General features: G+C 44.5%; 1 protein-coding gene across 3 annotated transcripts in view; it reads left to right on the top strand.

The window, feature by feature from the left end:
- Window positions 1-6,407: 6,407 nt before the first annotated feature.
- The window catches only part of LOC132822947 (xanthine dehydrogenase-like), a 142,888-nt gene continuing 125,405 nt past the window's right edge, over window positions 6,408-23,890 (top strand). The window contains exons 1-4 of one of the 3 annotated variants that reach the window (XM_060836384.1): window positions 6,408-6,457; window positions 7,576-7,636; window positions 11,736-11,837; window positions 21,229-21,398. In XM_060836384.1, coding sequence (XP_060692367.1) covers window positions 11,738-11,837; window positions 21,229-21,398 — 270 coding nt within the window. In that variant the 5' untranslated portion in view covers window positions 6,408-6,457; window positions 7,576-7,636; window positions 11,736-11,737. Of the gene's footprint in view, window positions 6,458-7,575; window positions 7,637-11,735; window positions 11,838-20,048; window positions 20,374-21,228; window positions 21,399-23,890 lie in introns of those variants that run through there. The other 2 variants (XM_060836402.1, XM_060836394.1) reach the window with 2 other exon arrangements.

The raw sequence follows: 23,890 nt of genomic DNA, 5'->3' as shown, positions 1-23,890 counted from the left end.
TCGGAGGGACACTCAGGCGCGATTGTCCTGGTCCATGGGATAATCCGATGGGAAGGTCTTATTAAATTATCATGATGATGACATGAATCATGCTTCTAACTACATCTTATTCGACAGGTTGTACCCTTTTTACTTTTAAATAGAAAATACCGACCAACAACATGCGCAGTGCAGCATTACCATACGGTGGCACAGTGGCCACTACTACTCGCCCCTTTTAAAGTGGTTTTCATGTGACCGGTGTTTGCCCGGCATTATCGAAGCCGGCATTAGGCTCTGACATCCCCCAGCCCACTTGTTTTTGCCTATTCCTCCTTTTTTCCCGGAGGCCGCAGATCTCAGGTCTCCAACCGGGACCTGCGACTCAGCAGACAGTAAAGCGTTTGGCCTAGCTCATTCATCTCTTTTTCCTCGCGACCAGTCACTCATTTTTGTCCGCCGACATGGGTGCTTAAGCCATTTTTTCCACTCTCATGCTCACAGATTCTTTAATGACGAGATGGGGGCACTCATTCATCTTTCCGCCTATGTCCTCCAATTTTTACTGACCTATCTTACACACCCATTTCATCCTTTCTCTCAGATCCACAGATTTTCCCTTATGCTAAAGTGTTATGCGCGCTCATTCATCTTTTCATTACAATCACATGCGTGCTCTTTTCGTCTTTTTACGAGTATATGCTCACTTATTTCGTACTATTATTCGTCCTCCTCCTAAAGGCTGGGGCTAGGGAGGGTAGTGCCATTGCTGCAACAGACACTGCCAGTTCCAGTCCCCAAACGGTTATTCACAGCCATGCGGGGTGCAGCTAGCAACAGCAGGGCTACCTGTCTGAAGCTACATTCTTTGATAATTAGATCATGGAGCCTGTAACTGCCAGCCAGTATCAAATTATCCCATTGAAATCTCATTCCGACTTCTATTGCCGTATGTAGTGCCCCATCCTACACCCCCGCTCACCCTTTATTTCCACTCGATGTTCTCTGTCGGATCTGAGGTCGTTTCTATCGTCATTTTCTATCTTTCACTCATCTTCTTGAAGCATTGAATTCAACTGGTGTCCGCAGGCCTGAGATTCCGCTGGTCTCTGAGTCTCATCCCCTTTTTGAGGTCTTATACTCCCTGAGGTTTTCTACCAGGTCACAGTAACTCATCTTCTGGCCTCATCTCTCCATCAAAAGCTTTTCACTCACTGTGCTCCTGCTGCTGTACTCTGCGTCTCATCCCCTTTTCCCAGTATTACGCTCGCTGAGGTTTGCTACCAGGATTCGTTACATGACCTCCGAAGAATAAACGGGGCCACAGTCACTTTAAATCTGAAGGTTCCGGACCCCGCTGTTGCACTGCAGGCGCTCACGCCTGCCTGTCATTTTGTCTCTGTCACAGACCTGGCCGACGTTTTCTTTTGCCTTTCCGCTGCACCTACAGTGTCCGGAGCATTTTTGCCTTCACCTGTGCTTGAAAGCGCCATACATGCAATCGCCTCCCACAGGGGTAGAGAGCTTTGGCCTCGTCCTTATCATTGTGAAATAGTGGGGGGCAGATTCGGTACAATTGGTTGCCCCTGAACTGGGAAGGGACTTGTGTTCTGCACGCCCTCAGTATTCCACTCTTCATCTCTGCACATAGGAGCTGACATCCTCTGCGGATGAGGACACTCTATTCATACCCTTCTTACGGGAGTATTCAATGGGATGTTACATGCATCTCAACTTACGTATTTTTTACTCTTACTCATTTGAATTACCCTTCATTCTCTGGCTTTTATCACGTTAAATAAGCCACAAGGATACCAGAAGCTTCCCTGAGAAGATCATGTTACACATCCATAAATATCACAGTCAAAAAGGGGGGTGCAAGCTCTAGCTGACAACACTCACACATCCACTCACTAACAATCAGATGATTTCGAGCTAGAACAGTGTTAACCTCTCTGCTAGCTGAGCAGCCCCTTGTGGCTCTCACTCTCTGTTTCACACAGATACGATGTCCGATATGCCCGCAGCACCTGCGCACTCTCTTTTGGCTATGACACACGGCCCTTCACACACACAGATTCTTGCATACACAAGGATTATACTTGCACCTCTCATTCTGTATCTCGTTCAGGGGGACAAGTCCCCTCAGGCAAACAGTCCAATTTCGTCCCACCACAAATCTCCTAATTGCCCAGAGTTTTACATTACTCACCAGGGTCCCCGTGACAAAGGCCCCCTCTCCATAATCATCATCATCCCTTATACTGAACGGGCTGAAAACACATGGGGCAACGCATGTGAGAGTTGCCCAAGGCAGTAAGTCCGTTCACACCCGCGGGTGGGCCCCTGACTGCGGTAACATATGGAAAACTTGGGTGCAGGGTCTGAAGGGAGGATGACAATAACTGGCACCATTTCCCCCATTGCCCCAGGTCAGGGAGGCCAAACGTTGCCCTGAATTCAATTCAGGAGACTGAGCCCGACAAGGACGTGGGAAATGAGGGGGCGTAACAGAGCCCTGCTTTGCCCTACATCTCTGCGTAGTGATAGGGTCGTTGTCCGTCAACACCGAACGAGGTCTGTTCTGTGATATCTTTACTGGTATTTTGGGAATGCTTTTGGCTCTCTAACTTCTTCACTGACCCTTGTCCTGAGTGATCCACCTTGTTCACCATGGATTCCGCTGCGAGCAGGCGGGTAGTCGTAAAAGTAAGATTGTGCTCGTGGTTGATGTTTTACGTGCATTTTGTCTAAATTTGTCTTCAACCTTTGCCCTGGGGAACCCACCTAGGGTAACGAGTTCGAATCCCCTCTTGACATCACTTCCCAGCTGGACGAGGGGGAGATTATTGCGGGTCGTGAGGAAGGGTGTAGCCCGCTAAAGGGGGCCGTTGCTACTAGGCCAACCGTCCAAGCGCCTCTCCTCGCCACTAGTGTGGGGGAGGAGAATTAGGTCCCCTGGTCACATAGCGACTTTTGAGAGACAAACCTGCCATGAGATAATTTAGGACCACGGACAGACGAGACGGCCTTGTTTGACCTTTTCTGAAATCTTATACGCCGGTCCCCACCAGATAGCTTTCCCACCACCCTCTCCCTGGACGCATGGGGGACCCTCAGGCTAAAACACGGGCAGGACGTACATGAATATCTGGGAAGAGCAGGGAACAATTCGCCTGAAGAGGAACTTCAGCGATACGCAGGTGCCTTTTTTGCTGATGTTACCCATGCTTTCTGAGTTGCCTTTTGTGTTTTTAAATTACCTCTCAACAATATTTACGAACAGCTCGGGGTTCTCCCCTACGTGCGAGTTATGCTGCGCACCCTGGGAAATTAGGGGGCCCCCTGCGCCATGTTTTTCGTAACCACACAGTGGAAATTTAGCTGCTCTATTGTCCTGTTGCCACGGGTCACCCATACTGCAGCAGAGCCGACCCTGTATGTTCGTGATCTCACACCCAACAACTTTCTGGTTTGTCATTTACATAGTGTACACGCTGCAGTTGTTACAGTTCCTGCGCGATGGGTGGTGCATTCACCCATGTCCAGCTCATCTGAAGTGATTACCTACTTTATATTCCTCCTGTTTTTCGGTTTGCCTCCTAAGGAAGTAACCTACGCATACGACAATCTGTTTTAATCACCTGTGGTGACCGTAGACATAGTTTGCCTTCCCCTATACGGTGTACTATTTCTCCCCTTTTAACTGTTGTCAATCCTTTTACCCCTCTAGGGGGTCACCCTATTTTTTCGATAGAGCTCTAGGCCAGATATTTTTATTCTTCAACATTGGTTATTTAATGTGCATGACGACGTTTTTGCGCCTGCAGCTGCTAGTGCAGATGCACAGCAAGTTATAACCGAGACTTGTACTATCTTGCATTTTCATCATTGTCCCGAAATTTATCTGCCCTGTATAGTGCTATTTCCCAATTGGCAGCAGCCTATCCTACTGAATGTCTTCCACAGTCTGCTTTTTAACTTTTCCTGATTAAGAAATGCTGCTACTTGGTATCTTTTGCGTGACTGCTTTTCCGCAGTTACCTCTCCCAACACTGAATCAGTGGGGTGGTTGCATTTTTTCGACTTTTTCTGACTCTTTAAAATAAGAGGAACAATTCCCCTACAGGATGGTCTATTTCCCCCTGTTTCAATTGCCTTTTGTGGCAGCCCGTGGTCAGGGACCTTTTTCTCTCTGATTGGAGTTCACAAATTGCTCTGCACTCCTTTGTACAAGGTGCTATTTCTTCCTTTTAGACGGAACCACTCCTTTTACCTCACACTGGGATCACTCTATTTTTTTAGGTGACAGCTTCGTACAGGTCCATGGGCTGTGAGAAAGGTTAGGCGTTAGGCCTACCTTCACTTTTTTTCTCTCTCTCATTGTCTTGATTGATATCTGGTTTCTCCAGTTCTGTTGCACAACTGGGTGGGGGGCAGTCTTAGTGAATGCATTGGACATTTCGCACTGGCCCCCTCTTCCTTTTACTAGATGAGACTTCACATCCAGAAGTACTGGCATGGTGATGTCCGTTGAGTCTAATAGCAAGGAGCTTTTCGAGATCAGCTCACCCAATGGCTCCGCCTTCACAGGAATGTGCTAATGGCGGTTGTTAAATACAATGCTTTTATTTCCCATACTGGTAGGATGTTTTCTGGCTCACTTCACCAAATGTCACCCTGGGGAGGGCAGGACTCTTTTCACCACATTTCTGCAGCCCCATCTCTCTGGTCTAAATGTAATGTGGTATCATTACTTTTCAACCGAACCCCCCATACGCTGGGCTCTGCACTCCTCAACAGATGCCTGTGCCGCCACCAACTCCGAGTACACGACAGCCTGCGTGTGATCTCCTACAAACGTGCAGGGACATATGGAATACATGCTGTGGGGTGACTTCCATTCATGAACCGTGGAGCCGGTCTTCCGTGCGGCCGGTTCCATTACGTGACTCATGTCTCCCGGTGGGAGGCCAGGCGAGTGGGGATCTGGCGGTTATTCTCTCCAATGATGCACTACCACTTCTGAATGGGCTACAGGTTCAGGCGTACTAAATACTATCTCTCCGGTGCATGTCAGCGGTCTCAATGGCTTTCTTTCAAATTCATCCGATCGCGTCGCCCACGGTGGTGCGCTACGGCTCTGCTCTTGATGCTACTCAGTACTAACTTTTCTCCTTTATAAACAATGAATGTGGTCTGGTTGTCCAAGGAGCCCCTACTTATTTTGCCCATTTGACCTGGGGATATGTGAATTGATCCTTTCGTACAGCGAGAGGTTGAGGTGTACTGTGTGCCTGGGACTCGAAACGCTGCTGTTCACACAAGCGATTTTGACATAATCTCCAGTGCTCCCGGTTGGCTTCAGCTGGTCTCGAGGGCCACTGAACACGCTATTGAGCCGGTTGCCACTGCCTGTGTCCGTTCTTGACGGCGGTGAAACGGATGTCGATATCTACAATTCAATGCAGTACGACTGGTTAGCCAATGACGGGTAAGATCCCTCGGGCGAGGGACAACCTAAGCCAGGCACAGTCGCGCATTGACTTCGGAACTGGTGGCCCACGTTCGTCAAGATTTAATAAGATCTCTGGCCTCTGTCTTCCGTGTCGGACGTCTGGACGGAGCTGCTGGCCTGTGGAGCATTCTGATCTGCGGGAACACTGGGGCACAGTACAGTTTCTCACTGGGTTTCCGCTCGCTAGCAGGTACCTAACTGCTGCTAGTGTTCTAATCCTATTCCGTTTCACAATTCACAGAACATGTTTACACTTGGGTGCCCTTTGGACAACAGACTTGCGTTCTGCGGACACTTTACTTATTTCAATTCCTCCACTCCAAATCTCTTGCGACTGTTATGTACTCGCGTACAGTGCTCTGTTTGTCTTTTTGCCATGTTTTTTGCCATGCTTGATTAATTCTGTGCTTTTGTCCTTTCCGCAGAAGCCTGCTGGAGTTGTTTTATCTATTAACTTAGATTTGCATGTAGTTTTAATTATCTATTTGTAAATTGTGTTGCGGCGTGTTGCGTAGGGCACCCTTCATCCCAACATGACTGTCTCCCTAGAACCGGTGATTCTGGTCAAGACAACGTGCTCGGGTACGACAAAGGGACGTCTGTGGGGGCGTCTGCCGGCACACCAGACCCCGGTCGCCTCGTGGTGTTGCGTTTCTTACGGCATGGGGTGGTGTGGCCTCAATAGAGGCCAAGGAAGGGAATGTTGGGATAGTTGTACTAGTGGGGTGGGCACACTAGATCCAGGGAGGGAAAAAACTATAACTGTAACAAGTGCTTCTAATACCGGGCCTGAAATGGTTAAACTATCATGATTACTGGAAACTGCTGGCCTCCTAATCTGATCAGAGGCTAGCTGATAGACAGCCTGTTAATTGTACCTCTGGAATTTGTAACTGGTAGACATTGCTAATTGGATTAGTTGAGCTGTCGATTGAACCATCAAAACTACTCACTTAAATGGTAATGAACTATTGTTTCTGGTAAACCACTAATTAAATAAGCAGGACCAGTGGCCCCACAATGTCTACGGGACTGGTCGCTCTGAGGCAAACGGACAGACAGCTCAAACCATCCAACCAGAGAGCAGAACGCTTTGCCCGGGAATGAGTAGCCAACAGGAAGGCCAGACGTGGACACCTGACCTGGAGCACTGGCCAGCGAGGGGTATAACTGGGGCGAAGTTGAGCAGAGGGGCAGAACGCCTTCTCCAACGAATTGCATGCTGTAGAATTCGTTGTACAGTTTGCCAGTTTTGATTCTGTAAAATAAACGGTGCTCTGCTCCAAACTAAAGAAGCTGGTGCGGTCTCTCCTTCCAAAGAACTCGCAAAGACTGGAACCGCGAGGTTCCGGCCTAACAGTATGAACATTAGTAAGTTGGGCATTTGTAAATCAGGGACCACAAGTAGAGCTAAATGCACAGTAACCTAGAGGTAAACAGAAATAAGTACTAAGTGTAATTAGAAAGAGGATGATTGGGGCATTTAGGCACAAAGCAGCAATAGGGTTCTTATATTAAAATTATGGTTCAGAACCATGGCTCACCATTATTACATACTTCCTTATGGGAAAGTGATTTTAATTTAAGACATATTATTTAACCTTGTGTTCTAAATGTGATTCACAAATAAGCAAGTGTATTGAGTTACAGAAACAGAGTTAGAAGATTTAGTTCAGCTAAATCTGTTCAAAAACCAAAACTCGCTAGTCGAATTGCTGTATTTGTGCAATTGCTGCTACACTTGGGAATTGTACATGTGGAGAATGTTGTACTAATTGCATCAAATTCCTACTAAACAAATACATGTATAAGTTACAGAGAAAACATGAGGAACTTAATGCAAATACCATTACTTACATGTAAATAACCAATATTTTATAATGAGGAAAATTACACCCCCTAACCTCCAAACTGCTGTGACACTAATTTCAAGGAAAACTTTGTCATCAACTTATCTGCATATTCCAAGACGTTGCTGCATTTGCAAGAAGATTAACTAAAATATTGCATAAAATTATGGCTGGTACTTATTGATTAAAGGAACCTTATAATAATACAGCTTTTTTATCCCCCTGCAGTCGTGCAGTCTCACCAACTGAGAGGAGGAAATATTTAAACCATAACCTGTCTTTCTAGCAGGTAATTAATTCATTTTTATACATTTTTAAAATTAATTGCTTAACATTTAATTAATATTTTGATTTTCCTCTCTGTTTTGATTTCTCTCCCTTTCTTTTGTTTTTGTACGTAATTTTATGCTTGTTCACCCTATTTTTTCCAGATCTCGGTATTTTAAATTGTCTGGGCTTTGGAGATTGACCTGAACAATAGCTTTTTCTCAAAGGTCCCACATTTTGTTCGTAGTATGCGCTTCCAGCAATTTGTGGTCAAAGAAAATTTTTAACTGAAAGTTGTGAAAAGTATTTGAAGTGGTCAAGGCCTAGAATATATAAGCCGTTGTCTACAGCTCCTGCTTCCAACTCCAGTCCCTAGCCATCGCTACCTTGCTGCTTTCGGTTTACCTTCGCAGGACTAACGAGACTGTATTTCCAACATTACAGCAGCATTGACATTTCAAAAATACTTCATTTACTGTAAAGTGCTTTGGCAAGTCTTTGAAGATGTGATAGAATTGGGTCTTTACTTTTCACAGTCTCACCTACCTGTATCATAGAATCCCGACAGTGTGGAAACAGACCTTTCAGCCCAACAATTCAACACTGACACTCCAAAGAGTAACCCACCCAGACCTATTCCCCTACACCTGTTACTTTATATTTACCCCGGCTAATGCACACAACCTATACATCCCTGAACACTACGGGCAATTTAGCATGGCCAATTCACCTAACCTGCACATCTTTGGATTGTGGGAGGAAACTGGAGCACCCAGAGGAAACCCATGCAGGCACGTGGAGAATGTGCAAACTCCATACAGTCTCCCGAGGCTGGAATCAAATGTGGATCCTGGCATTGTGAGGCAGCAGTGCTAACCACTAAGCCACTGTGCTGCCCCAAAAAACACAGCGCTTGTGCAGGATTTGAACCAAGACATATACAAAGTGCAACCCCCACAGCTAGCCATTATCGTAAACTGGTGCCCAGCCCCGAACCAAATGTATGAAGTTGAGCTGAGTTTCTCACCGAGATTCTATCTGTCACCAAAACTTCCACAAATGTCTTATCACCTGTCTGCAGCCCAATGCTCAAACACTCATCCATGCTTTTTGTTACCTCCACAACTGACCATCTGTGCTGTCCTGGGTGGCCTCCCACCATCATCCTCCATTAATGTGAGTTCTTAAAAGATTATGACTGTATTCTAACTCTTATCAGACCCAATTATTCTATCATCCCTACATTGATTATCAGCCAACAAATACCACAAGATTAAAATTCTAATCATGTACCATACCCTAATGAATCATATTTTTGTAGTGTCCAGAATCGAGGTGGCACGGTAGCTCAGTGGTTAGCACTGCTGCCTCACAGTGCCAGGAACCTGGTTTGATTCCAGCTTTGAGTGACTGTCTGTGTAGAGTTTGCACATTCTCCCTGTGTCTGTGTTGGTTTCCTCCGGCTGCTCCGGTTTCCTCTCACAATCCAAAGATGTGCAGGTTTGGTGAATTGGCCATGCTAAATTGCCCACAGCATTCAGGGATATATGGGTGAAGTGCATAATTCAGGGGAAATGTAGGCTAATGGGTCTGGGTGGATTACTCTTCGGAGGGTCAGTGTGGACTTGTTGGGCCGACAAGCCTGTTTCCACACTGTAGGGATTCTAATTCTAATTCTAAATCTTCACAAAGCTCCTCAAACTCTCATGCTATCTAAATCTTTCAGTTTCTTCATTCAGTTATTGTGTGGTTTTGCCTTCATCCCTCAACTTTTCAGCTGATCAATCTTGATCTCTTCATTTATATATCCCTTAACGCTTGCCTGCCCTTTTGTCAATTTATGCCTGATGACAGGTCTGTGAAGGATCTTGAATATTTTACTTTCCTGAAGGTGCTGTTTAAATGCAAGGTGCTGTTGGCATTGATGCTGGCTTCTCCATCACCTAGATTTTTTTGTAAAATTGCTTTTGACAAAGATACATGTTAACCTACAGCTATCGTTTACAGAAATTTATTTTACTACTCGTATCAAGAGATTATTGTAGAATATACCTCATGAGAAGTCATGAAATAGAATATTTATCCTCTCATTGGATCTGTTTCAAATACAGGCTGTTCTACTATAACCCACATTTCATCAGTGTGAATCGGCTATAATGTGATTGGCCAATGGTAGACATTGTTTGGATAACACAAACTTGATACTAAATGGGTATAGCGATTTTCTATCAGCGATCTTCTACAGCGTGATTGTCTGTAGCGGTTTTCCATCGCGTGATTTTCTATACCGGTTTTCCATAGCATGATTGTCTGTAACGGTTTTCCATAGCGTGATTGTCTGTAGCAGTTTTCCATCGCGTGATTTTATATACCGGTTTTCCATAGCATGATTTTCTGTAGGGGTTTTCCATAGCGTGATTTTCTGTAGGGGTTTTCCATAGCGTGATTGTCTGTAGCGGTTTTCCATAGCGTGATTGTCTGTAGCGGTTTTGCACCGCGTGATTTTCTATACCAGTTTTCCATAGCGTGATTGGCTGTAGCGGTTTTCCATAGCGTGATTGTCAGTAGCACAAGGTTGCAGAGAAACACAACTGTGGCATTATAGCAGAACGACCTGTATATCCAAACGCAATAAATTTGAGACGCCGTAGGGGTTTCATTAAATTCTTAGCAGTAATGTATTTTGGAGTAAATTTCATACCAGAATCAGATTCAGTGAATTTTTACTTAGTGTTAATGGCAAGGTAAATTATTTACTCAAATGGCAATTGAAGTCATCCAAATTTATTGTTGGATATTGAGCTATGTGACCTTGACCTTATACAGGTATCTGTAAAGGACCTCGTGGACACAAACATTGGCACAATTCAACATAGATTACCAAACTTCCTCAAAAATTGAAATTTTCATAAATCTGGCTGAAGAAATTCCGTCTCATCTCATATTTCAAGAGTCATTCCTTCACTTTGAGGCTTTACCTTTATTCTTAGTCTGTCCTACTAATGGAAACATCTTCTCCACATCCACTCAATCCGGGTCTCATTCTTATGTAAGCTTCAACGAGATGCTCCCTATCCTCTTAAAACCCATCCAGTTCAGACACAGAATCCTCAACTTCTCCTTATATGACAAGCCCTTCAACTCAGGAATCATTTTTGTAAACCTTATCTGGACCCCTTCCAATGCCAGCACATCCTTCTTGAGGTACAGGGCCCAATACTGCTCGCAATATTTCATGGGTGGTCTGACCAGAGCCTTACACATCCTCAGCAGTACATCTCTACAATGTTTTCTAGTCCTCTTGAAACGACTGCTAACACTACATTTAACTTCCTAACTGCCAAGTGAACCTGCATGTTAACCTTAAGAGAATCCTGAAATAGGTCTCCCAAGTCCCTTTGTGCTTCAGATTTTGGAAACCTTTTCCTATTTAGAAAATAGTTAATGCCTCTATTCTTCCTATCGGGGTGCATAACCTCATGTATTTCCACATTGTCTTCCATCTGCCACTTCCTTGCCCACTCTCATTGCCTGTCCAAGTCTTTCTGCAGCTTCCCTATATCCTCAACAGTACTTGTTCCTCCACCTATCGTTATGCCATCTGCAAACTCAGCAACAATGCCCTCAGTTCCTTCAACCAGATTGCTAATGTATAAGTCAGGAGAGAGGAATGAAAAGGACAGGTGTTAAAACTTCCAGTCAAAGTTTTCTGCTAGCATCACCTACCATTAACATCTGTTCTTTATTAATATTCCTCCTTTACTACTAATACCACTCACTTTGCCTTTTAATTTGAGCACCCTCACCATCTACTAAATAAGACCTTCCTTCCCCTTCAGAATAATGTAAAGTCATAATTTCCCAACCTGCTTCAGTTCTGAAGAAGAGTCATCTTGGAGGCAACATGTCAACACTTTTTCTATCCACAGATGCTGAGTTTCTCCAACAGTTCTGGTTTTCAGATCACCAATATTCACAGTACTTTGCTTTCATTTTAATGAAGAAAAATATGGTATAGCCTTAAAAGGTCAAATGATGCACAAACTATCATCTTACTTTTTATCTTACTTTTTGAATATGTGCTTTTTTTTGTTCTGATCTCTGTTTGTTCATGGGTTTAGAGATGGAGACTGACTTAGTTCAAGGACACAATACTAATGAAGGAGAAGAACGCACTGCTCGAACTCGACATCAGATTCGAGTGAATGGAGTTTTACATGACGGTAAAAACAACATATTGTGAATAGTTATAGAATATCAAATCATTAGTTAAGGTAGTTTTTAATCACAAAATTTGTTTGATAGTTTGAGTAAGACTGTGTACTACTCCTGTGTTTCCTCATTTTGAATGCAAATGTAAGCAAAATAGGAAATAGCTCAACCAATCCATAAATCAGCCTCAAACATCTCTGCATAAAATATGACTGTAAAGATTGATTAGATTCTCTCCAGTGTGGAAACAGGCCCTTCGGCCCACCAAATCCAGGCTGACCCTCCAAAGAGTAAACCACCCAGACCCATTCCCCTACATTTACTAATGCACCTAACACTACGGGCAATTTTGAATGGCCAATCCACCTGACCTGCACATCTTTGGATTGTGAGAGGAATCTGGAGCACCTGAAGGAAACCCATACAGACACGGGGAGAATGTGCAAACTCCACACAGGCAGTCGCCCAAGGCTGGAGTCAAACCTGGGTCCCTGGCATAATGAGGCACAGTGCCAACCACTGAGCCATCGTGCTGGCCCCATATTCAACTTCTCCCAACACAACCCCTGAAATAAAGAGATCTGAATGCCATTTGTGTTTAAAGTAAAATTTTAAAGTTTTGATGGTCAAAAGAATTTGTGAATGCCCCTTCAAAGTGTGCAGAGAGTTAACATGAACTGCAACAGTTCAAGAAGGCACTTATCAAGAGCGACCAGGATCTATTTCTGCTCTTCTTTCTTGCGATCGTATGAAATTGGGTTAGAGGTCATAACTCTTGTAAAGGTGAAGGAAAATGTTGAGATTGTTACCGTTACCTTTTCTGTAAATTATGAATAGTAAAATAAAAATTAGTAATGAAATAAATCATTATGTTTGTGCTATTAAAATTCAGTTGTATTCATGGTCCACTAAAGGATAATGAAGGAAAGCTGTGTGTCGAAACTAATGTGGCAGGGGGCTGGGAACCAGAAGAGAAAACACAGTAGACAATAAGGTGGAAACTGGAGAATGTAAGAATCATGAAGATAGCATTAATAAAGGGAAGAGTAGGCATCTACTTTAATGCAAGGAGTATAGTGTGTAAAGCAGATGAACTCAGAGCTTAGATTGGTGTCTGGGAGTATGATGTTTTTGCAATCACAGAGATTGGTTAACTGGCTAACATTTATTGCCCATCTCTATTTGCCAATGCGAAGGTGGTGGTGAGCTGCCTTCTTAAGGCAGTTCCTCCCTGTCTGGTATCAGCCTTATGAATGTTCTCCAGACTCCCTACACTGCCAGGATACGTTTTGTTGGAACACTGCAGTCCATAGGCTGTAGCAAAACTCACAATGCCTTTAGGGAGGCAATCCTAGGATGTTAACTTTGTGACAGTGAAGAAGCAGTGACGTATTTTCAAGTCAAGATGTTGAGAGGCTTGGAGGTGCTCTTGGGATGCTCCCATGTGTCTGCTCCTCTTCTCCTTCGAGATTGAAGTGGTCATGGAATTGGAAGGTGTATCTAAGGATCTTTCGTGAGTTTCTGCAGTGTATCTTGTCGAGAGTACACACTGCTGTTACTGAGCGGTGATGGTGGAGGGAGTGAATGGCACCACATCAACAAGCAATCAAAGTGGGCTGCTTTGTCCTGGATGGTGTCAAGCTTCTTGAGTATAGTTGGAGCTGCATCCATCCAGGCAAGCAGTGAGTAGTCCATCACACTTCTGACTTGGACCTCGTAGGTGATGGACACGCTTTTGGGAGTGAGTGGTGAGTTACTTGCAGCAGTACTCCCAGTCTCTGACCTGCTCTCCTCTAGCCACTATCGTTACGTGGTGAGTCAAGTTGAGTTTCTGGTTGATGGCAATGTCCCAAAATGTTTGGGATTTAGTGATTGAATATCATGGGGTGGTGATTAGATTGTCTCTTAATGGAGATGGTTATTGTCTGTCAATTGTATGGAGTGATTGTTACTTGCAAGTTGTCAGCCCAAGCTTGGATATTGTCCAGATCCTGTTGCACTTGAACATGGACTGCTCCAGTGTCTGAGTCCTGATTTTTTCTTCTCATTGTGCATTGTTGCTGAACATTGTGCAATCACTGGCAAACACACACTTCTGATTTTCTGGAGAAGGAAAGGTCATTGATGAAGCAGCTGAAGATGGTTGGGCCGAGGACTCTACCCTGAGGAACTCCTGTGGAGATGTCCTGGAGCTGAGGTAACTGACCTTCCACAACCATAGCGATTTTCCCATGTTCTAGGTATATTTCCAACCGGCAGAGAATTTGCCCCCGATACCCATTGATTCCAGTTTTGCTTGGGGTCCTTGATGCCACAGTCAGCTGAATATAGCCATGATGTCAAGGGCTGTCCCTTTCACCTTCTGAAATTCCGCTGTTATGTCCATGTTTTGAACCAAGGCTGTAATGAGGTCAGGAGCTGAACCCAAACCAAGCATCACTGAGTGGGTTATTGTTGAGCAAGTGTAACTTGATAGCACTGTTGTTGACACCTTCCATCACTTTACTGATCATCAAACGAGACTGATGGGGTGCTAATAAGCTGACTTACATTTGTCCTGTTGGCCTTGGATTTGTCTTATGGCTTTATAGACTTACAGTCAAGACTCTGCACACAGGCAATGGATACGCAATGGTCATCAGGTACTATGTTGGGACACGTGTGCCTTTCAATATCTGCAACTGCGTTAAGCAGCTCTCTTCAGGATCGCCCATACTCACCGTGAATGAAAAGGTGGCTAGTAAATGTGACCCACAACTAGCCTATCTCACCACTTACTTGGCTGGGAAACTACACACTGCAGGATTAGCAATGGAACTGGGAATATACAAAGCGAGCCCAACATATGATCACCTTGGATGAAGTGGCCTGGAAACAAATGAGACACAACATCAATATTGTTACTTTAAGTAGAACCAAGCTCATTGGAAGAGGAGCTGAGGATGGCCTTCTTTTGGGAAGGGAGCTAGGCTGTATTCGAAATGGATTTGGTTTTGCCATGGGGAGCAGGATCATTACGATGCTCTCTGAACATCCTCCAGGGTTAGTGAGAGGCTGGTGATGACTCCAAGTCAGCTGTAACCAATAACCCACTGACCTCAACAGATACTCCTCAACTTCAGGTTCCAATTATGAAGTCATGGAGAGGTTTGAGGGCGTTAGTGATGGTTTCTTTGCTTCCAATTCCAGGGACAACAATATCATTCTTCTGGGAGTTAGAATGCATGAATTGGATGTGACCATAAAATTGGAGTGAACATGGGGGATGGGGGATGTTCAATGCCATTACCTATGTCTATTCTTGACCAGGTGCATCCATCATGGCCTGATTGAACACACACAGGCATCCACATGTGGAAGCCCAATCCCCAAATCACATTCTGGACATGGACACATCCCAGACTACATCATAGTCTGAGGCAGGGATCTGTTTGTCATGTGGGCCATGCAAGGTTCTGAATTTTGCTTGATGGACCATTGATGTATGCGCATATGATGAACCAATACTTGGTACCAAGACATCGGAAGACCCAAGAAAAGGTTGTGTGATCACCCTCATCTAGCTGAGCATTATTGTCCACTTCATCCAAGGTGACCAGCCAGTGTCAGCAGCCAGTATAATCCGGATAGATGCACTTCAAATGTGGTCATTTCTGAGCAAAAACAAAACACAACACCATTCACATTGATGAGCTTCAGTTTTCAGATGACTGTGACATGATGGCTCTCTCCATAATGCTCAATGTCTTCAACATCTCCAGCAAGATAATTGGCCTGTCCTGAAATGTTTCTGAGACAAAGGATCGCCACCAGTTTTCCCAAGCTAATTGAGCAGTGCCCCATGCCACTCATATTGACAGAGTGGTTTGGGAGTATGTGCAGTAGTTCCCATAACTCAGCAGCCACCTTTTGCAAAGGACTACCATTGACGGAGAAGTCCAGCCACAAGTCATCTGTTCCAGGGCTGCTTTCTTTCAGCTGGGTCGGTATGTATTTCACAGCAGGGACCTTGGAAACTCAACAAAGACCCTAGTCAATAAAGCTGTTCAGTTGACATTGCGGCAAAACCTGGACTGATGACCAACATCATACAAATATCTTTGAGAATGTTTCATCAGTGGGTCGTGCTTTGAACCCTAAGGATCAAATGGGAGTGTCCTTGAGGCAACTGTGTCTCCCTGAAGCCCTGGTCCTGAAGAGCCAATTTTGATTAATGGGGCATGGCATCCAGATGCCCCAGAAGACCCCCACCTCCAAGCAAAAATTCTTCCCCAGCTCGGTTAAGGTCAGCACTTAAAGGATGGCCAAAGGAAAAGGGATAAGGATAGACTTGTCATGCTAAAGTATGTAGGCATTAATGCCACTGACCGGGAGGAGAAAACTGACAACACTCAGTGTGAGACTCCTGAACCAGCAAGGTGAATGACACTTTGAGGCTCAGCAACATGACCACATGTGGAAGGCAGTGGAAGAGGAAAGAGAAGGTAGTCAACTCTGGGGCATGCAACAAAGTTCTGCCAATATGCAAAACCATGCGGTGATGAAATTAAGCTCCTCTTTCACTTGAAGGCTCAGGTATCCTGACAGATGTTCATAGATATCGTAGAATCCCTACAGTGTGGAAATAGGCCATTTGGCCCAACAAGTCCACACCAACCCTCCAAGGAATATCTCACCCAGACCCATTCGTCTACCCTATTACTCTGCATTTCCCCTGACTAATGCACCTAGCCTGCATATCCCTGAACACTATGAACAATTTAATATGGCCAATTGACCTACCTGCTCATTTTTGGATTGTGGGAGGAAACCAAGGCACCCGGAGGAAACTCACGCAGACACGGGGAGAATGTGCAAACTCCACACAGAGTGGCCTAAGGTTGGAATCTGAGGGACCACTGACCAATCAGCTTGACTGTGTCATTTATTATTGAACTGTCATGGCCAGTATACAGGCTCAGCCACCACCTCCAAAGTCACAAGGAGGTGGGACCATGTTGGAGAGCTGGCACACTGTTTAAGGACATGACTTTGGACTTCACCATCTTCCAATTCTGCTTCTCAGCGAAAGAAAAATCCAACACATCTTTCCTGAGTGCCAGGAGTCCTTTGCAAGATGGCCAGAAAGAACAACTAGACAACGAAACCTACTGGTCGTGAAGGCTACAAACATTAATCCACTTTATTGTTTTCTTTTTTGGTCTTGATGACAGCACCCCCTACTTAAGAGAAAAGGTGCAAGGTTTAATATATGCTTCGTACTTGCATTCATTTGAGTGCGTAGCCACCATGCATGCCTGCTCAATAATGCGATTGAAGGGGCCCTCCTGTCTCACTATTACACATTCCCAATGGTTTTTTTCCCATCTGTCAGGTGTCTCTGAACATTGTATGGGAGTAGGAGACTAATATAATGTGCATCCATCTATTATCTCCTTGCATTCGTTTAGTGGATTTGTGTTCTTTAGGGAAGAAGCAGGACATTGACCCCACATTCCTTGTGTCTTGAAAACAGTTTTATTCTCTTTGTGAACGCAGAAGGGCATAGAATAGCACTTTTACATCTGAACAAGCCACACAAATATTGTGAGTTGGACACTCACTGTCGAATACTGTGAAATTTAAATGAATTCTGTCAATATTGAGCCACACCTTTAGGGTGCTTGTGCAGACAAGCAGCTGTGAAAACATGTTGTTTTGCAGCGATTGCACCCACCCAAATAAAAACAGATTTCCAAGAAAATGACACGATAATAAGAAACTGGTCACTCCACCCAGTTTGACTTAAACATGACACTATTCACTCATCTCCAATTCCATGTAACTTAGCCCCACGTTCACAGATGGTTTTCCTCGTCTTCAAGAGAAACTACCATTTTCTGTGACCCTTACAACTGACCACTTATCACTCCACCCCATTAGGTCCTAAGCCATAAGAACTTTGTGGGTGGCACAGTAGCTCACTGGTTAGCACTGCTGTCTCACTGTGCTAGGGACCCAGGTTCAATTCCAGCCTTGAATGACCATCTGTGTGGAGTTTGCAAGTTCTCCCCATGTCTGTGTGGGTTTCCTCCCACATTCTAAACATGTACAGGTCAGGTGAATTGGCTGTGCTAAATTGCCTATAGTGTTTAGGGATGTGTAGGTTAGGTGCATTGATCAAAGGAAAAGTAGAGGGATGGGTCTAGATTGGATACTGCTTCCTGCTCCAGAATATGGTTGAGACCCTTCATGATTAGAATTGACTTATGCCCTTGAATGAATAGAATTTTGTGGAACTAAAGTACGGATAACTGGTTCAATTTTAGGTTTGGCAGGTCATAGCAAGTGAAGTGCCATAGCAATCAATGTGTGGTTTCAATTATTCGCACATTATGTTAATGGATTGAATAGAAGGTACTGAATGGACTGCAACTAAATTTGCTCATAATACAAAATGAGATCAAAAAGCAAGTTGTAAAGACAGGAGAAGGAGTCTTCAAAGAGTTTGTTTTTAAATGCATTCATGGAAAAAAAGTATGCTAGCTACATCATCATTTTTCACCAATCCCTAATTGTTCTTGAAAGGATGGTTTTGCTTTCCTAACTTGCTGAAGTCCTTGTTGTGTAGGTGCACCCACCCATACTGTTCAGAAGTCACGGCAAGATTTTTTTTAGCCAATGACAGTGATGGAACAGCAATGTAAGTTCCAAGTGCAGGTGAGGTTCAGCTTGGAAGCAATATGCAGATAGAGGTGTTCCCATGCATCTGCTGCCCTTCTAGATTGTAGCAGTTGTGGATTTGCAAGGAACCGACGAAGAAACGTTGGTGAATTTCTCAGTAAACTTGTCGATGGTACACTGCTGCCACTGGCTAGCAATGGCAAAGGTGGTGGTTATTAACAATGGTGGAGGGGGTGTCAATCAAGCTGGTTGCTTCATCCTGAACATTGACAAGCTATTTTATAAAAAAAAACAGAAAAAACACTGGGTTCATTTTGGGTGAGATAGAATTGGAATGCAAAGAATCAACATTAAGATTGCTTAGAAACTTGGTTTTATCATAAATTGACATTGACCCCACAGTTTGGAGAATTGTCCAGAGATGTTTAATCCAGGAAAAGCGGAACATGTCCAGTTTTCCATGATCATCAGCAGAGCAATAGAAGGAGCACTGCTTTTAAGCAGCCCCCACTCTGCAGTAAGTTGTTCACTGATATCCATTTTGAGTATCCACAGGCCACAGAGTTCCAACCTTTTACAGTTTATGTTTAAAAATGGAAATAAAGAACTGAATTCCAAAGGACATGTGATCTGTTATAAAGACAGCGTGAGACTATGTGATGCCAGTAAACCTACCAAACCAAAACTAAACTCACTGCAAAATGAGGAAAGCTCTCCTCTGGTTGGAGTCAATGGATCAGATTACTTACAGTGTGGAAACAGGCCCTTCGGTCCAACAAGTCCACACCGACCCGCCGAAGCGCAACCCACCCATACCCCTACATTTACTCCTTACCTGACGCTACAGGCAATTTAGCACGGCCAATTCACCTGCACATCTTTGTGACTGTGGGAGGAAACCGGAGCACCTGGTGGAAACCCATGCAGCCACGGGGAGAACGTGTAAACTCCACACAGTCAGTCGCCTGAAGTGGGAATTGAACCCCGGTCTCTGGTGCTGTGAGGCAGCAGTGCTAACCACTGTGCCACCATGCCGCTCACTAATCCTTGCACAGAAGTAGATATCTGTCGTTATCTAGGACATCAATGCAGGAGTTCCTAAGGGCAGACTCAACCATCTTCAGTAACTCTCTCCATTATAGTACCAGAAATAGAAACGTTTGCTCATGATTATATGGTGTTCAGAGAAACTTTCAACTCCTCAGATGTAATCTGTGTTTATCTGCAGTCAGGCCAACGTCAAAAAGTGTGGCACTGGAAAAGCAGTCAGACCAGACCAACAGACCAGGATTAGCTACATGCAAAAAGTAGCATTTGTATCATACAAAAGCTAGACAATGACCATATCAAGCAATACAGGGTACAACCAATTCCCTGACATGTTCAAGAGTATTACCATTATTGAGGGTTACCAATCATCAAACGATTCACTGGGCTGTCAGTTACGTACACAAGAACGGCTCAGAGCTGGAGTCTGTATTGAGCAATTCACCTCTAGACTCCCCAGATCTTGTCAACTAATTGTCAAATCAAAATTCTGATGCAATACTCTTCACCTGTCTGAATGAGTACATCTCCAAAAACATATTAAAAAGTTCAAAGAGATCAATGAGAAAACACAATTCCACTTGATCAGCTCGCCTTTCACTGGAACACAGTGAGCCGCACTGCGATGCATGGGAGCAACGAGTCCACGAACAGTGTGAGGGGAGAGAGTCCCGGAGCAGAGTGAGGAAAGAGTGTCCCGGAGCAGAGTGAGGGGAGAGAGTCCCGGAGCAGAGTGAGGGGAGTGAGTTCCGGAGCAGTGTGAGGGCATTGAGTTCCAGACTGAGCCTGATTTCCAGGAGAGAGTCCTGGAACCTACCTTGGAGCAGCTGAGTGCCGGTATGGAGCAGTGTGGGGGCTTCGAGTGGAACGGCGGTGGGGTTTGAGGTCTAGCGTGTGCGGTCAGACCATGTGTAGAGGCCTGTGCTGACCTGCTACACTGTAATGTGTTTGAATTTTTTTTCCCTGACTGTAATGTCAGTTCTTTAACAATGTCTAATTTCTAAGATTTTTTTTGAAACTCTGTAAAATAATGCAACTGCTTTTCATTCCTCTATGTATCCAAGATTTGTACCTGGATACTTGTACCTAAGATGGCACCATATGAAGCAGACATTGTTAAAGCTTTTCACTGTACTTCTACATGACAATAAAGGTTATTCTATTCTATAAAACCTTATCAATGGCAGTGGTGTACAGGATAGATGAGGTGCACTGTAGCAATTTGATAAGTCTCCTTTGAAAACTTCCAATCCCTGACCACTGAGCACAACTAGGTCACAAAGGCTCGGCTGCAAGACCACCTACAAGTTCCTGTACAAGTCACAAACCATCCTTCCTCAAAACTGTAATGGTGATTCTTCACAGGTACCCTGTCACTCGATGGAAATTCAGGAACGGAGCTCGCTACTGACTACTCAATGCCAATCAGGGAATTGAAATAAAGGCTGGCCCGATGTAAAAGCTGTCTCAGGTGGAAAATAAACAGAGGGATAGATATGTTGGATTCAATAAGCTGCTTCTGTGTTTTGGAGTCTGTGAAGTTCTTAGTTGGTCATTACAATTACCTGAAAGATAATTGTTTACATATAGTTAAAAACTTAGCACTCTCCATTGTATCTTTGTTAAGGTTTAACAGGTTTTCAATTTCCACGTCCTGTCTCATGTTCTATATTTCCTAATGTTTCCGAACAGTGTCAAATATCGATCCACGAACTCCGCTGGCCCCATACCTGCACTTCATGCTTCTCCTTCATGGAACAAAGACCATGTGTTTTGAAAGCGCCTGTGGAAGCTGTACAGTGGTGCTTGAATATGATGACCCATTGAAACCAGGAAAGAGGATTGCCATATCAGTGAATTCAGTAAGTTTATGAATGCAAACATTTTTTTCCAAAATATATCTGTTTAGATGATGTTGGTGCCTTTTTAAAATTGTTTTTGGTTTGTGCGCATATTTTCAGTTGGATCTGCTCATGCAGAAACAGTTTGACTTTATACTAAACCCAGGGCTGAGTTTTTCTACCTCAGTTGGGAACCACATGGTAAACTGACATGGTGATTGTTCTGGTGTGTAACCCACATGGCATATTCCATACCTGCACCCTTGTAATTTTTAAATGCCAGGAAGGGATTTTGGGTGGGCACCTGTCACTAGAGGGACAGCAACAGATCATCCAGGCTTCCGACTGGCAATCCTACTGTCTGAGAGAAAGTGACGACTGCAGACTTTGGAGATCAGAGTCAAAATCTGTGGCGCTGGAGAAACACAGACGGTCAGGCAGCATCCGAGGAGCAGGAGAGTCGCGTTTTGAACATAAGCTCTTCATCAGGAATAAGGGGAGCCCCAAGGGGGCTGCGAGATAAATGAGAGGTGACTAGGAATGTAATAGGGAGGTGAAGGCGGAGGTGTGGTGGCGTGATGGTGATCAGTCAGAGCAGAGAGTGGAGCAGATAGTTGGGAAGGAAGATGGACAGGTAGGACAGTTCAAGAGGACGGTACCGAGTTGGAGGGTTGGATCTGGGATAAGACGGGGGAAGGGGAAATGAGGAAACTGGTGAAAATTGACATGGAGTCTATGTGGTTGGAGGGTCCCAAGACGGAAGAGGAGGTCTTCTTCCTCCAGTGGACCTGGTTTGTGGTTGGAGTTGGGAATGGGAGGATTCGAAGGAAAAATTGTTGAGAGTTGAGAGTGTGTCAGTGGAAGGGTACAGGTTGGGTCAGCTTGGAGGCCTTCGTCATGGCAATGTTCATTGGTGAAGATGAGGCACTGGAGGCCGAGGACCCAAACGTCATGCAGGAGGTGGAAGGCGTGGTGATGTCCCGAAGTTATGTGGGGAAATCCTGGACCAAGGGGGACAGGATGATGTCAAGCTATGAGGAGATAAGTTCATTGGGGCAGGAGCAGGTAGAGATGATGGGTCAACTGGGGCAGTCAGGTTTGTGAATTTTAGGTAGGATGTAGAGCCAGGTGATGTGGGATTTCCCAGACTATGACGTTAGAGACTGTGGATGTTAAATCCCCTGAGGTGATGCGATTGTGGATGGTCTGGCAGATGATAGTTTGGTGATGGGAGGTGAGGTTGTGGTCAAGGGGGCAGTATGGGGAGGTGTCTGTGACTTGGCACTTGGCTTCAGCAGTGTACAGGTCAGTGTGCTGAAGGGTGACCTTATAGAGGTCTAGAAGATCATGAGAGGCATAGATAGGATAAATAGACAAGGTCTTTTCCCCAAGGTAGGGGCAGCACAGTGGCTCAGTGGTTAGCACTGCTGCCTCACAGCACCTGGGTCCCAGGTTCGATTCTAGCCTCAGGTGACTGTCTGTGTGGAGCTTGCACATTCTCCCCATGTCTGCATCAGTTTCCTCCCACAATCCAAAGATGTGCAGGCTAGGTCAATTGACCATGCTAAATTGCCAAATGTTTGGTGCATTAGTCAGAGTGAAATGGGTCTGGGTGGATTACTCTTCAGAGGGTCGGTGTGGACTGGTTGGGCCGAAGGGCCTGTTTCTGCAATGTAGGAAATATAATATAATCTAAAGGACATAGGTTTAGGGTGACGGGGAAAAGATTTGTAAGCAACGTAAACGGCAACATTTTCACGCAGAGGATAGTGTGTGAATGGAATGAGCTGCCAGAGAGGTGGTGGAGGTTGGTACAGTTCCAACATTTAAAAGGCATTTGGATGGGTATATGAATAGGAAGGGCTTGGGGGATATGGACCAAGTGCTGACGAATGGGACTAGATTACTTTAGGATATCTAGTATGTATATTCCTGATGAAGGGCTTTTGCCCGAAACGTCGAATTTCCTGTTCCTTGGATGCTGCCTGACCTGCTGCGCTTTAACCAGCAACACATTTTCAGCAGTATCTAGTATGTATAGACAAGTTGGACCAAATGATCTGTTTCTGTGCTGTACTTTGCAATCACTCTCTAAATGCATTCAATCATGAGCATTCTCTGCAACAAATCCTGCCTATTTACCTTTCATCATGAATAATTGGAGTACTAACCTTAGGCCACTCTGGACAGTGAAGTAATGAGAAATTCTCCAAATAACTTAGTTTTAATTAGACCTCTGAGCTCCAGGAATAATCTGACGTTCACATTATATCTTGCTTTGGGCAGAACTACCAAAATTCAAACCTGACTGTTACATGCACACATCTATCACTTACTAGAATCACAAAAAAAAATTCTAACTATCAATTCAATTGAATTATTCTAGTATTTTTGTATCTTCCTATATTATTTTGATCATTTGCACTAGTTGAAGTGTAAATAAATTAGAATTATGTTTTGGGTTTGAACCCTATATTAGTGCTCACATTTTTGGCCCTTAAATCCAAAATGCT

Source organism: Hemiscyllium ocellatum, chromosome 2 (genome assembly GCF_020745735.1).
Source record: "Hemiscyllium ocellatum isolate sHemOce1 chromosome 2, sHemOce1.pat.X.cur, whole genome shotgun sequence".
NCBI classification, from domain to species: Eukaryota; Metazoa; Chordata; class Chondrichthyes; order Orectolobiformes; family Hemiscylliidae; genus Hemiscyllium; species Hemiscyllium ocellatum.
The sequence above is the reverse complement of the archived record's forward strand: the minus strand, read 5'-3'. Positions and strand labels throughout refer to the sequence as shown.